The sequence below is a fragment of the Vicugna pacos genome, chromosome 6, assembly GCF_048564905.1.
Source record: "Vicugna pacos chromosome 6, VicPac4, whole genome shotgun sequence".
NCBI lineage: Eukaryota > Metazoa > Chordata > Mammalia > Artiodactyla > Camelidae > Vicugna > Vicugna pacos.
The window spans coordinates 21,121,849-21,136,794 of NC_132992.1; the positions used below are offsets into that span (position 1 = coordinate 21,121,849).

The window sequence follows — 14,946 nt, forward strand, 5'->3', positions numbered from 1 at the left end:
TCCCACCTCAGTACCTAAATTCTAACTTAAAGTGGCTTATGACTGGTGATTTACATCTATACACAGTGGCTCCTAAGCAGATACTGGCCTTTCTGCTATTCATAAGCTACCCTAGAGACACAGGCCATAGGGCATAGTAAACTTTGCTGAGACTCTAAATGTACCTTGAATACTGTGAGAACTAGTCAAATGAATGAGCCTGCCCTGCCACTTAGCATCTGCACATCATGTACTCTTCTATAATGATCATTCACATAGGTTCATTAAGGGTTATACTCCAACATGTAAGTTTCCCATAATAAAATACAATATAACATACAATGCACTTGATCCAAAATGACAAAACTGCAAGGGAAAAAAAAAAAGACAAATCTTTATTGAAATAAGTTAATTCAGAGGGTAGGCCTGAGAAAGCACATTTCAGTTAGTTAGGGCAATAAGAGCCTCTACCACGTTGCCCATGTGTTCCCTCAGGCTCCGTTCTGCTGCTGCTCGGGAGATCTCCATCTCTGTCATCTGCAGGAAAGGATCAATGATGTTACCTAAGCCTCCTCCCAGGGATTAATGTGCCAGCAAAACATGCTGACTGTTTCAGGAAACAACCCAAATTAAGCAAAGTAATGTCACACTACCCATACACTAGTTAGGCATTACTACTCACTATCAGCTCCAGATCTTCTTTCTTGATGGTGACTTTTGCCAGTTCCTTCTCCCTGCAAATATTCAAGTACTTCAGTCCTCCTTCTCTACCTCCACCACAGAACTCCCAGAAAGGATCATTCCCACCAGTGCCTTATAAATAAATGACTCTTCATAAACACTGTTGACTGAAAATGCAAAACTACTCCCACTCCCTCACCTAGCATCCCATTCCATTCCCCAGAATATTTACAGCAGCCAGCAGGTATTGCCCAAGAGGCTTTCCTTCCACCAACAAAAAAGTAAAGTTTCAAATCTTAGATCTGCAGGAACTGGTGACAGCGTTGAAGAACAGTACAAGGTACAAAAGCCTAAAGGCGGCTTTTCTTTCTGGGGGAAAGAGGGGCTGGTAGTGTTGGCTGCATGCAGACTTACCGCTCCTGTTTGGCTTTCTGCTCACGGGACCGTCTATCTCCTATCACGGACATTGCCTATGGGAAACACGGCTCTAGTTACTGCTCGGCTACCCACAATTCCCAATAATCTAAAATACCATTAGCAAGTGGATGAAGTGTGTATTCAGGATGATGCGTGTACCAGTAATCAGGGCCTACGTTTAATTCAATTCCGTGCACCTGGGATCCACTTTAAACCCAATTTCTATCAAACTCCTTTTCGCAAGAGTCGGGCTCCAGTGCCGGTTGTTTCCGTCTTGCCTCCTCCCGCCGTCGGGATCGGGACCCCGTCCTGGCAGAGCGGGGCTTCCAGTTACAGCCTCACAGCCCTTTCTGCTCTCATCCCGCCTAGCACGCTCTCGGCCAACCTCACCGTCTCCAGATTGGAACTCTGGATCTCCTTCTCCTCCGCGTAGTCGGTGACTCGCTCCAGGTCCGCCGCACCACTGTCATGCTTCCTCGGCTTCTCGGGAGGGCGCTCCGGGCCGCTGGTCTCGGTCTCCAACTCCAGCTCCACGTCCCCCTCGGTCGCCATCTCGATCTCGCTGAGCCTCCCCACGACCCGGCCCCGCCTCAGGAAGACTTCCGGTAAGTGCCCCGCAACTTCCGCCGAGAGGAGGAGGCGGGGCTGGCCCCGGGCCACACCTTCTTTACTGCTCTGGCTCTAGAAGCTTCAGCAAGGAAACCGGTTTGCCTCTCAGACTTCCTTCCGGGCTTGTACAGCGTTGTTTTCTGCCAGGCCCTGTCCCAGAACTAACCCGTCACCACTCCAGATATTCCCAACCTTGCCCCCTCTTCAACTAGGCCCCGCCCACACAGCTCAAGGAGCTCTGTTCAAGATGGACGATGTCTAATCCTAAACCAATTATGAATGCTAATCTAAGGAGGCCAGATATGCAAACTGCTCCCTAATCTGGGGAGAACAGCCTGAGTGAGCCAGGGGTCCTGGGGAGAAACTTGTTTCACAGGGGCATTTGCATTTACCACATCCGGGGAGGTCGGTGTTCTCCTGATGTCCCGCCCCATTCTGCCTTAAACTGGGTGACCAGCCCCAGCACACCAGCAGGCCAATGGGCTGAGGACAAAAGAAAGCTACTTTCTCATCTACCTTCCACCTGTTGGACCTGGGCCTAATCTCTGGAATAAGGATGGTGGGTGCAAAGGCGGTCACGGGCCCTGGCACCCCTCTTCGCCTGGCACAGCAACGCAGTGGAGTCAGCAGTGTCATAGTGAGTCCTCCCTTCTATCAGGTGAGAAGGTGCTTGGGCAGAGAGCTCCCTAGAGCTAGAGCTATGTGAAAATGGTGGCTGAAGCTGGGAGGGTAACCCAGGGGAGCTGGTAAAGATGACAGGCCTTCCTTTCACCTGACGCCTTTCTGCTTCTTTGCCTCTAAGATCACGGATCATTAAACCTCTCCTCCCACGTTCCCAGTACCAGATGTTCAGGTCCAGGGAAAGGTTAGAGGCCAGGTGTGACTTAGTCTTTTAGGAAGTTCTGCTAAAGCCTGTAGGTAAGCTCTTATGATGAAAGTTCTACTTGATGTCAGTGGGAGGCAATCCTAAGTAGCTTGGAACCAGTCTGAGAATTCCTGAATAAAAGCAGAGAAGAGTAGGGAAGGGGAGATTTTGGAATTCAGCCTCATGGGTTAACCTCACACATACATTAATGTAAGCCTTTCCTCAGCAAATCTCCACCTTGCTGCCCTCTGTCTGCTTTATCCACAGGTGTCCTGCTGTGGGCCTGTCCCCTGTACCTGCTGCTGCCTTCATTCTAGGTGGCCCCCACTCACAGAGTCTCCCTGTAGCCGCCTGTTCTACATCCTTCTCCATGTAGGGGCCTCAGCAGTCTGCTGTCTCCTGCTGTCAAGGACAGTTGTGGAAAGAGTCTGGGGCAAGGCACATGGGGTAAGTGGGAGAAGGTTGGGTTGCAGCGGAAAGGGATAAAAGGAGAAACCTTGAGATAGACAAGAGATTAAGATTGGAGGCAGAGGACAAATGAGTGGACATATTCATGAGAAGTAGGTACCTCTCTGTATGACGACTTGCCCAGCCATTTCTCACATGCACCTTCCCTCCAGATCCAGATGCCCTCAGAGCTGTGTGCGCATCTGTTTGGCCAGTCTCACTGCCCGGTGCTCAGCGGCTCTGGGGCTGTGTACCGAGTATGTGCAGGAACTGCCACCTTCCACCTGCTGCAGGCTGTGCTGCTGGTCCACCTCCACTCCCCCACAAGCCTGCGAGCACAGCTGCATAATAGGTTTGTGTGTACTCTTTGGGTGGAGAAAGGGTGGGGAGGGAAGTAGACATAAGTTGAGTAAAGGAAATTCCAAGATGAAGTAATAGCACTGTAAAAAGACAGAAAACAGGTTTAAGTCCCTGCTTCTACCATACTTAACTATGTGACCATGAGCCACACACTTATCCTCTTGGAGCTTCTAGTTACTAAAATGAAGGTTTAACAGTAGGGTCACTATATGCAAACCCTTTATCAACTCTAAAACATTGTTATTATATGGGTATCTGAGAGTGAGACTTTGGAATAGGCTGTAATGGGCCGGTTTCCAGCCCCTCACATAGGACTGTTTCCTCCCTGCCAATACTTGGTTGTCTCTTCTCTCCCCTTTCTTATAGTTCTGCTTTCTCCCTTGCCTTCCTCTGTCAGCACTGTTCATTCTCCTTTGTCTTTGCTTCTGAGTCTGGTTTTCTCTTTCCCTCCTAACCAGCTTCTGGCTCCTCAAGTTGCTGTTCCTGCTAGGTCTCTGTGCTGTTGCCTTCTGCATCCCTGATGAGCATCTCTTCCCAGGTACCTTCCATCTCATCCTGATCAGCAGGAATAAGCTAAAAGACTTTCTAAGAAAAAAAAGAGGGGTAGGAAGAGGACCAGGATTCAATGATCAGCTACATTTTCCCACTGGTGCCTCACTTGCAGCCTGGCATTATATTGGCATCTGTGGAGGCTTCACATTCATCCTGCTGCAGTTGGTGCTTATTACAGCCTTTGCCCATTCCTGGAACAAGAACTGGTAAGGCGCACATAACCCAAAAGGCTTCCTGGGAAGGCTAACACTACTAGATCCAGTGGGGTTGTGGAAAAAGCATGACAGGTCAGTGATCCCAGAGCTTCCCATTAAGCAGTATCGAGCAGTTCAGGAATGTGACAACTGTGGGCCAGGTGGGATGGGTATGTCACACCAGTCTTCTGGAAGAGGGGGAATAGTTGGTAATGGGTAAAAAGAAAAGTTGGAGCCCCAAGCCACTGCCCACCTCCCACCCTTAGGCAAACAGGTGCAGCCCAAGACTGCCGCTGGTTCCTAGCTGTGCTGCTGACCACCCTCGGATTCTATGGCATGGCAGGTGTAGGAGCTGTGCTCCTGTTCCACCACTACACACACCCAGCTGGCTGCCTGCTCAACAAGATGCTGCTTAGTCTGCACCTTTGTCTCTGTGGCCTTCTCTCCGTCATCTCCATCGCTCCCTGCATCCGCCTCAGTGGGTACATGCCTTGCAACATTCCAGATTTGGGGGGCCTTTAGTATAGCAAATTTCATTAGCTTCCCTAGTATCAGTCAATTCTCTGCTTCCCCAAAAGATGGGGAGACAGAAATGCAGGTGGGATGAGTGAAGGAAGTTGCTACCCTGTAAACTAATGATTCCCATTCTCCCCAGAGCAATCCCGCTCTGGCCTTCTACAGGCCTCTATCATCAGCTGCTATATCATGTACCTGACATTCTCTGCACTGTCCAGCCGTCCTCCAGAGAGTGGTAAGGAAAGGACCTGGATTCCCCATGCTAAAACCTTTTTTGCTCCTGCCAAATACCTAGCTCTTTGTTCTTACAACCTTTCTCTTCTGTTGCCCCTTCTCAGTAATCCTTCAAGGACAGAATCACACTCTGTGCCTGCCTGGCCTTAGTAAAACGGAACCCGAAACACCAGATACTTCTCTGGCAATGTTGAGTGCTGGCATCATGTATGCTTGTGTGCTTTTTGCTTGGTGCGTAAAGGCGTCAGGGGGGAGGTGTGAGAGAAGGGAGGATGCACAGGACAGGGAGGGATGGTCAGGAGATTGTCTGGGACCATGGTTATTTAAACTTTAGAGCAAGATAAGAGTGAGGAAAGCTCTCCATGAACAAAAAGTTTCTAAGAATAGCACTTGTCAGATGATCTATATGAGATGAAGGGGGCAGGGGAAATGAGAATTTTAAAATGTTCGAAGATTTTAGGGCCCTCAGATGAAAAGGCTTCTAAATCTTTGGGGGAAAGGGGCTCCTGGAGCACAATACCCTTCTAAGAGTTACCAATATGACCAGCTGGCAGTAAATGCCCTCAAGATAACCCCTCCTGCTCTTCGACTGGACTAGCTTGAGAACTGTCTCTTCTTTTCCAGCAATGAGGCTTCCTACCTGGCCGAGGTATTTGGGCCCTTGTGGATTATCAAGGTTTACAGGTATGAGTTCCAGGTGAGGATGGAGAGCTCAATATCCCCAGTACCCCTCCCCCCTGACACAGAGCCAAAGACAGACACACACGCATCCTATCAACCTCCACCCAGAATGCTCAGATTCTAGCTGCTATTACCTTTTATTGAGTACCCACAATGTGCTAGGCACTGTGCTAGATACTTTACATACATAATCTCATTTAATTTAATCCTCACAACAACCCTGTGAGGTAGGTATTTGCTCCATTTTACAAATGGAGAAATTGAGGCACAGAAGGTTAAACATCTTACCAAAGTTCCCATCGCCAGTTTATGCTGGAGCTAGAATTTGAACCCCGGTGTGCCTCCACTTTTTACACTGGTCCAATCTTTTCAAAGAAGGGGACTTTCCTATACTATTACCCTGACATTCTTTCTAAAGTCATTCCAAAACATGCTGCTTTTTATTTTACAGAAGCCCTCACTCTGTTTCTGCTGTCCTGAAACCGTACAACCAGAAGGTGAGTATCAAGTAAGGATCCATGAGAAAGTATAGATTTTTGCAGAGTGGCAAAAAGCCCTCCATTGCCTTCACAAAAGGAGCTGGGGGAGGAGGGAAGAGGTGTTTCAGCCGCACTGCCAGCAGTCCTTTCCTCTCTCCAGGGCAAAAAGGTGGGACTGCCAGGCTAGCTGACCAAGAGACCTCTCCAGCTCCTCCAGTGCAAGCCCAGCAGCTTTCCTACAGCTATTCTGCTTTCCACTTCGTCTTCTTCCTTGCATCACTCTATGTCATGGTTACCCTTACCGACTGGTTCAGGTAAGATGGAGGTAGGCTTAAGATACTCTTCTGAAAACCTAGCTGTTGTAAGAAAAAAGCAGTTCAAGGCCAGTCCTAAGAGTTCTCAGGAGACACACATGGGTCTACCATAATCTTCGGTGGGGAGGTAGGACAGGTCTGAAAGTTACAGCCCTACAGATTCTCTAACCAGAGACTTTGGTTCCACAGCTATGAGGAAGCAGAACTGGAAAAGACCTTCACCATGGGTAGCTGGGCTACCTTCTGGGTCAAGGTTGCCTCATGCTGGGCCTGTGTACTCCTCTATCTGGGGCTGCTCCTGGCACCACTCTGTTGGTCCCCTACCCAGGACCCCCAGCCGCCTCCTATCTTCATACAACACTGTCATCGCATCAGTATCGCCAGATAACAAATATCCAGTTTAAGTACTTATAACAAACTGGGGTTTCCTTGAAACTGTACTCCCTAATCCTGCCTCTCGGGAGCTCTTCAGCCCAACAAATACCTCAAGGACACAATGGATAGTTACCTCCCTCGAGGCTGCAGTCAGTCCTATGTCTGAATTTTAAAGCATGCCCATACACACCCTAATGCCCTGGGCAGAGCAACTGACTCACTGGAGCTACCGTTACATCTTCACCCCAGCTCAACAGCCTGACTCTCAAGTCAGCAGCTTAGGAACCACTACTGATCCCAGCAGACAGTCTGGCACCAGCTCTTTCCTGGCTTTCACGGTGGAGATGGGGGCAGGGAAAGACCAACAGGGACTTAAGACTTACTTGGCTCTGCCCTTGCAGATAAAAAGGAAAATAAGCAGTTTAGCCCTAGGAATGTAAGAAGCCCAGCACCCTAGAACACCCTAGAACAAACCAGGACACAGGAAGAAAGGAGCAGAGACTACCCTAGGTTTTAATCCTATTTGAGGTAAAAGGAAATGGGAAGACAAAAACCACCTTCATTCCATGAGGAATGACAGAAGAGAAATGTGAACACTTGAGACTGGCTGACCATGGGAAGTCAGTGAGCAGCAGGATCTGGGCCAACTTTTAAGCAGGCAAACAAACTGAGGAAGAATGAGGAAGAGGGGCATAAACTTAGGTCTTGGAGCCCTCCTTCTTAGGACCCCAACTCCATCCTTAGGATGGTGTTCAAGGTCTGAGTCGGGGACAGAAATCACAGAAAAGAAGTCCCTAAAGTTCCTAGAGGATTTCTCTACCACATACCTAGAATATGTCTGTTTGTTGTAGTACAATAAAAGGTTTTTTCTGTGATGTTTCACTTAATCTACATATCCACAACCTTTAGCGTCTAAAGTTCTCTCCCCTTTTGGTGGGAAAGGGCAGCCATTCCTCCATCCCCATCCCCCCAAATCCCCAGTCAAACCAGGCGCTCAAGGAATTACAAAGCTACTTTTAATACTTTGGGGTGAGCCCCACAGGAATAAAAAACACTGGGAAAGGGTAACCCCCTCACCCCCAGGAGTGGCCCAGGGGAAGAGAGGCTACCTGAGGGGAAGGAAGCACAAAAGGGACCCGCTGCAGACTCAGGGCAAAGGGAATGCCATCGGTGCTGGGACCTGTGAGCACTACAGGAGAAACGCGAGCGTGGTGGGACTGGCTCCAGGCACACAGGCGAAGGGCAAGAGGGTTGGACACGAAGCCACAAAGCTACTTGGGTTCCTCCTTCTTCTCGTTTGCCTTTTTCTGCTTCTGCTGCATGATCTCCGAGTCCCTGGGGGTAGAGATGATGGGGCACTGGGAGGTACCAGAGGGCAAAAAGGACAAGATGCAGGGGGATGAAGGGCACAAAGGACAAGATGGAAGTGGATGGGACAAAATTCAGCATGTGGCTGCTGCATTCCCACCCTAGGAGTACAAGAGGAAGAGAGCTGGGGCTCAAAAGGCAATCAGTCTCTATCTGGCTGTTGCCCAAGGGGTCAGAAGTCTGGCCACACAGGCCCAAGGCTGTGCTGAGTACCACACCCAGCAACACCAATGAGAAGGTTGGGAAAAGGGAGGGCAAATGAACCGCAAGGAGGGCCAAAAGTACCGGGATGTCATAACCACTACTGCATTTGAAATGTGAAGCTCCCTGCCCTTGCCCTTAAGGTCAGACCCAAGGGGCACTCAGAAATCAGACCGAGGGCAGGCACCCGCCCCAGTCCCTTCCTGTAACAGTGAGCCAACAATTTAGAGGGTTAGAGAAATAAAACCCTAGAGGAAACAATGCACTTTGTCCCTCACGACTAGTCCATATGTAAGCCCTGAGGTAGCTCTTTCCTGGCACAACCCTTGGTCTAACCCAGGCCTCACCCTCCCCTCCCCTCCCCTCCCTGGGGCTACCTCTGCTTGCGGGCGGCAGCAGAAAGCCCGTCATCTCGGCGCTTTCCCTTAACCGAGTCGCTCTGCTTTTTCATGTTCTTCTGGCGGGCGAGCTCGCGCTGGTTACCGCCTAAAGAAAGAAGGTAAAAGGCTGAGACGCGGGGGCCTTTCTGGCCACACACCGGCGACCCTTTTCCCTCAGCCGAACACCAATAGGCTCCGACACTTCATTCCCCGGGCGCGGACACCGGCCCGTTTCCGGGCCTAGGCTGCAGATCGGGCGGGGCGCGGGGGAGAGCTGCCACGGGGCAGGTCAAACCGGGGGGTGGGGGTGGGAGGACGGTCCCAAGGAGTCTGCTAGAAGCGCGTTTCGAATTTCGGGGCGGCATGGGGGCCCAGTGAAGTGGCGGGGTGTGTGCACGAGCTGGCCTGTGGGGGATGGGCAGGGACCTGGAGTAGGGGGTCTCTGGGTCTATCACAGGGGCGCAGGGCTTCTTCCCACACCGCCGAAGGTCGAGGAGGACCCTTGCCTGACGGGGCGGGGGAGGGTGGGGGGAAATTCTCAAGAAGTGGCAGTGGGCAATGGATCGATTTCCGGGCTCCGAGTGTGAGGGTCGCTAAAGAGCGCTCCCAGAGAAAGGCCTCAGTGGGGAAGCCTAAAGGAGGTCAATGCCGAAATTCGGCACTCGTATCTAGGATGGAAAGGGAGGAAAGGGCAAAAGGAGGGGGCTTCAGTGCTCACGGGTCATGGCGACGGCAGCGGCTCCGGCCTGCCTCCGTTGCGTCCCCTCGTTCAGTCCGACGTTGCAGGCCCCGCCCCTTTCTCCCAGCGTAACGTAGTCGTCGTTTCCTCCCCGCCCCTTCGCGCCCGGGCGCCCGCTTCCATTGGACAGGAAGAAACACGTGGGACGGCCGGCCACGCTGGAGGCTGGGTGGCTGAGAGGCGGAGGTTGGCAGGCCGAGCGCCTGCGTGGGGCGGGGCTTCCTGAGCAAGTCGTTTAGGTCGGGCGGGGAGAAAGTAGGCCGGGTCACGTGGGTAGGGTTGGGGCGGACGGGTGCGGCTGGCGATGTGGCGCTCCCGCGGCCTCGGGCACGTGACCTAGAAGAATGACCTCATGCGAGGACGGTTTGGGACACTAACAAACTTGTTCAGAGGGAACGCTGGGGGAACAGAGGGCGGGGGTTGCGGGGGTTGCGGGGGTTGCGGGGGCCAAAGTGGTCCAGCCAGTGTTATCAAGACTAAAACTTGGCTTTGTTACTTAGGATCCCCCCACCCAACCACCTATTTGGACACTTGAGTTCACATACAGTGTAAAATCATGTACAAACACAATCCAGAAACTCCCTTCTGACCGCACTGTTCCCCTGTCCCAAACCCCTCCAATATAGAAATTCGCAGCCACGTCGTTTATATCCTAAAATTTTGGTCCTGTTCATATCCCACATAAGCTTTAAATATGTAGCTTGGAAATACTGGAGGACCCCAAACTCAGGCTATGAAGTTGGATCAGGGACTAAAAGGGTGATAAATGCACATAGTATCCATTTCTCCTTCTGGCATTTTCCCACTGTACTATCTCCACCAGCCACACCTGGCTTGTAATTGGCAATTGGATAGGACAGGAAGCTTAGATTTCCCACTAAACTCATTCTCATTCCCAGCTTCACTAATCTGTAGAAGACTCCCCACTCGTCCTGGGGAATTCACTTGATAAAGGAGAAATACTTAGGGAATCTCACAGGAAACGATTGGTTGTAAATTTTAATTTGTGATTCTCTCCAGCTAGTGCCCATAGCAGAACCGAGTTGAGGATGGAACTTCAAACTAGCTTCCTCCTCAACCCAGAGCTGATGGGCAGGCAATAAACCTCATTAAGTACCATCCTCATGATTTTTACCATACCCAAGTATCAATTGAACTACTATTTATTACTTTAAAATTTTGTATCAGTCTTAAATGAGGGATATAACTCAAACTTCACATTCCTTTAGTAAATTTAAAATCAGTATCATCTGTTCACAAACAAAACTATAAACTAAAAATAAATAACTATATTTATAACTATAACTATAAAAATAAATACAATGAAAATGGAAATATTATTAAACTACCAAAATAGTATCACTGTCAACGTGCTGCACCTGGGGCCTGCCCTCTCTTTCTTAGGAGAAATTAACAAGTGTTAGAGATGAAAAAAGGCATGTCTTTCAAACTGAAGCTTTCTCTTTATATAATCAAAAGATTGGAAAGCATTTAATTTTTATATTTTCAGTATGATTTAATGCTATGTCTATATACTAATTAAAATTACTTCTCATACCACTGATAGCATGTCTCCTACCAGTTGGTACATACTGAATGTAATATATCAACATTAGTGGCCCACATAACAGTGTACAAATTCTGCCTCTGCTACTTACTGGATTTGATTCTGGACATTTATTTTCTCCATGCTTCAATTTCTTTATATGAAAAATGGGAATAATATCTACCCTCTAGTATTGTGGAAGAGATTAATATAGATAATTTGGTGTAAAGGTCTTGGCCCATAAGAGATATTTAGTTAATGTCTCCTCCATCTTCCTTTTTCAAATCCTGAGACTTCTTCCTTCTCCAGATTCCTCTAACCCCTGTGTAGCAGCCAGTCTCTGAAATGACCCCCAGTGGTCCCTCCCTCCTGGTATTCACATCCTTGTGTATCCCTCTCCCACACTAAATCAGGGACCCAAGGCTCTGAAGCAGAGAGGAGGTGAGGCAGGGTTTAGGAACCCACATATGAAGTGAGAAGATGAGGAAACTTGACTTGAAGGGCGGGGACATCATCTGCAGACCTACAGCAACAGACTGACCACAGTTCATAAAAAGAATCTGGTTTCCTAGCCCCAGGTTCCCATGGGTCCCCTTGTATGTAGAGAAACCACAGAACCAGCCCCATGGGGAAATCTGAGCTAGCTAGAGATGAGTGAAATAGTGCAGGACGAGGAAGCAAGTTCTCTTTCACACCTGCTACTTCTTAATTAACTTCAGCAGCTCAGGTGGGTGAGAGAGTGACCAATCCTGTAAATAGTCTCCTCTTAATTCACCCAACTCTACCCACCATGCTCGAGAGTCTATTTCCAATCCTAACAGAACCTAGACTGGTTGCCATACCTCCAGTCTTATTTTTCCAGGAGTTGCCAAAAAGTTCACTCATTTTTTTCCCCCTTAACAGAGGCACTGGGGATCAAACCCAGGACCTTGTGTACATCAAGCTTGCATTCTACCACTGAAATTTACTCCCCATCCCCTAAAGTTCACTTATTCTTTCAACAGATATTCATTGTGTTATGCACTGTGTACCAACTATTGTATTAGTCATTAGGTATACAGTGACGAACAAAAGATACATATCACCATGCTCATGCAGCATATAGTGTAGAGAAGAAACAATTCTCTCTCTATAAATAATACATATATAAGTATTTCTGTGTGTATGTGTGTGTATATATATTATGCAAATAGCTTTGAAAGAAATGAACAGATTTTACACAAGGATGGTATTCAAAATATTTAACAGGACACACAGCATAAGCACCTACCCATCAAAACAGATAGTGTAATCTAAATAAAGACTTATCTGTGAATGATTCATCTACCTGTCTGGTAAGAAATCGTAGTACAGCTGGTTCTGTGAAGGGATTATATGGATAGACCCTAAATTTGATTAAGGAAGTGAAACAAGTCACATTTGAGCTGAGGCAAAATGATGAAGAGTTAGCCAGGCCAAGGACGGGGGTGAGGGGAACTTTTCAAGAGAAGAAACAGCTGAAAGAAAAAAAGAAAAAGAGGAAACAGCATGTGTGAAGGCCCTAAGGCCCTGCTCCCTCAGGTCATCCCATCAACAGCCGCAAGATTAGTGGATAGATAATAGGCAAGTCACTTGTGCCTAGTGAGCATGGTATGAAACTAGGTCAGTAAGTAGGTAGGGTAGTGATATGATCTGAGTCACTACAGCTAATACCATTGCTAGCTAACATTAAATGAGTGCTTTTACATATATTAAGTGTACTCTTCTTATTTGACACTTACAATGACCTTTTCCGGTGTCATTATCCCCTTTCTACCGATTTAGAAACTTTGGCACAGTCTGAGCTTGCCCAAGGAAGCTCAGATAATAATGGGTGGGGCTCAGAGTCTAATCCAGCCTGTGCTCTTCATCAGCAGGAGGTAAATTTTGAAGAGATCACTCTGTGGGAGGAAAGTGGATTAGAGCAGATAAATGGAAATTGGGAGACCAGTCCAGAGGCTATCACAGACATCCAGGATGCCAGGCCTAATTTAGTAACAGAAAATTGAAATGCAGTTCAGACCAATTTGGGCAAAAAGGGGAATTTGTTGGTTTACATAACCAAACTAGGGGATGGGCTGGGGTGTGACTAACTGTAAGGGAAACTAAAACCAATGTCAGGGTGATGCCTCTATGTCTCTTTGCTTTATTTTCTCAGACCCAGATCCCTTAACATGATAGGAAATGGCCACCAGTGGTTCCTGCCTAGAATCTCACAGCATGTCCAAGAGAGAGAGTCTGAGTTGCTTCCTTTAGTTTCAGTTTTTAAAATCCCAGGACAGTACTCTGATGGTTTAGGAGCTTACCCCTGTGGTGGGGAGGTGGTTGTGGGGCAGGATATAATGACAACAGCCCCTACCAGAACCACATGGTTAGCATTGGGAAGAAACAGTTTTATCAAAGAAAGGGAGTTTGTTTCCCAGAAAAGGAAAATGCTAGACAGATAAAACAAAAGATGTCTATTACATCAAGGAACAGAAGATGGCCACTTGGACTGAAATAGTAGTAGCAGAACTGGCAAAAGTGTGTGGCTTCAAAATATATTTTGGAGATTCAGTTAGAGAGGAAGATACTATTCATTCATATTCTTCATCAAATATTTAGTCTACATCTAGTAAGTGCCAGACCCTTCTAGGCACTGGTATACAGTGGTGAGCAAAATAGACATGGTCTCCGACGTCATGAAGTTAACACTTTAGTGGAGGAGACTTACAATTCACAAGTAGCCAAACTAAACAATATTAAAAAAAAAAACTGTATTACGTGTTAAAAGTGCAAGGATGAAGAGTAATGGAAGAGACCCACTTCTATGGCGACATTTGAACTGAGGCTTGGAGCCAGCTGTAGGGGAAGTAGAAGAGAGTTCCAGCAGTGCGGGCGAATTCCAAACATTTCTAAAATCCCTCCTTTATCAAGGAAGAGCAATACAGTTTTAGGAAAATCTTTACCTCCTCCCTGAATTCCAAGGGTGCTCAATCAAAGAAAACTCATCACTCTTAGTGTTGATTGACTCAAGAACCAGCACCTAAACCAATTATTGAATTGTATTCACCTGGTGGCAGTTACAGCTTCAGGAATTAACATGTGACAAATTGGCCTGATCAGAACAAAGGGAAGGACTTTTGTTCCATTGTGAGGAGAGGGACAGAGCTCTCTCCCACTGACTTGAATAAAGACGCACATAAAACAAAAAAACAAAAAAACAAAACAAAACAAAAAAAGACGCACATAGCCCCTGCTGCTTTTGGCTTCTATGACTTTGAAGTACAAACCTTAGGTTGAAGCAAAGCAGAATAAGGAAACTTGGTCTTTGATAATGCTCTTGGGCTACTGGATACATCAACTGTAACATTCATTCTCTCTCTGAGCTTTCTGCTATGAGAACAACCATATTTGTTTTTGTGTAAGCTACTTTGAGTCAGATTTCTGTTACTTCAGCCAAACACATTTTAATAATAAACAAACTACAGAAATAGCATATTCTAAGACCCTGAGGTGGGGAAAAGCTTGAATAATTAGATAAATTGAAGGGGATTACATAATAAAATGATCTAGTAGATTAGCTAAAAGTGCAACCCGCCCTCTCCAAGCTTCTAGTTAGATTTTAGTGCCTTGCTTGTAGAGATGAGTGGATAACCAAGGATCAGCAAGCATTGGGGGAAACACACTTAACATAAAAATAAACCAAAACAAAACAGAAACAGAAAATAAGGTCTCAGAGGATCAAAAACAATTCCAGGAACAACAACAACAACAACAAAAAAAAAATGGAAGGGAGACTATAATTAGTATCCTCAGAAATGAAGAGGATATTGAACAAAAACTAGGGAGCTATTAAAAACAAACATTCAGAAAATGATAAAGAGCCCTTGGAAATTAAAAATATGATAGATGAAAGAAAAAATCAATAGAACTGTTGGAAGATAAAAATTGAAGAAATATTTCAGAAAATTGGACAGATAGTGATAGAAAGGAAAAAAATAAGAAAACT

At 47.2% G+C, this 14,946-nt stretch overlaps 3 protein-coding genes across 4 annotated transcripts; 1 reads left to right on the forward strand and 2 right to left on the reverse strand.

Moving 5' to 3' along the window:
* Positions 1-353: 353 nt before the first annotated feature.
* HYPK (huntingtin interacting protein K) lies at positions 354-1,704 on the reverse strand. Of its 2 annotated transcripts, XM_031672846.2 has the most exons (4): positions 1,468-1,699; positions 1,075-1,130; positions 662-713; positions 354-516 (listed from the first exon to the last, which is right to left on the reverse strand). In XM_031672846.2, the coding sequence occupies exons 1-4, from the start codon at positions 1,627-1,629 to the stop codon at positions 421-423; spliced, it is 366 nt and encodes a 121-aa protein (XP_031528706.1). In that variant the 5' UTR covers positions 1,630-1,699; the 3' UTR covers positions 354-420. The 2 variants fall into 2 exon arrangements, with proteins under 2 accessions (XP_031528706.1, XP_031528707.1); XM_031672847.2 differs by lacking the exons at positions 354-516; positions 1,075-1,130 and having other exon boundaries at positions 654-713; positions 1,468-1,704.
* Positions 1,705-1,771: 67 nt separating this feature from the next.
* On the forward strand, positions 1,772-6,732 carry SERINC4 (serine incorporator 4). The gene is given in 13 exon segments (XM_015237211.3): positions 1,772-2,344; positions 2,819-2,998; positions 3,172-3,350; positions 3,817-3,896; positions 4,023-4,116; positions 4,371-4,582; positions 4,760-4,855; positions 4,959-5,085; positions 5,479-5,551; positions 5,987-6,032; positions 6,175-6,328; positions 6,518-6,701; positions 6,703-6,732. Coding segments are annotated over 13 exon segments (1,557 nt in total). The 5' UTR covers positions 1,772-2,242.
* A 973-nt stretch (positions 6,733-7,705) lies between these two features.
* Positions 7,706-9,518, reverse strand: SERF2 (small EDRK-rich factor 2). Its single transcript, XM_072962570.1, has 3 exons — positions 9,371-9,518; positions 8,650-8,758; positions 7,706-8,038 (listed from the first exon to the last, which is right to left on the reverse strand). The coding sequence occupies exons 1-3, from the start codon at positions 9,375-9,377 to the stop codon at positions 7,975-7,977; spliced, it is 180 nt and encodes a 59-aa protein (XP_072818671.1). The 5' UTR covers positions 9,378-9,518; the 3' UTR covers positions 7,706-7,974.
* Between the last annotated feature and the right edge of the window lie 5,428 nt (positions 9,519-14,946).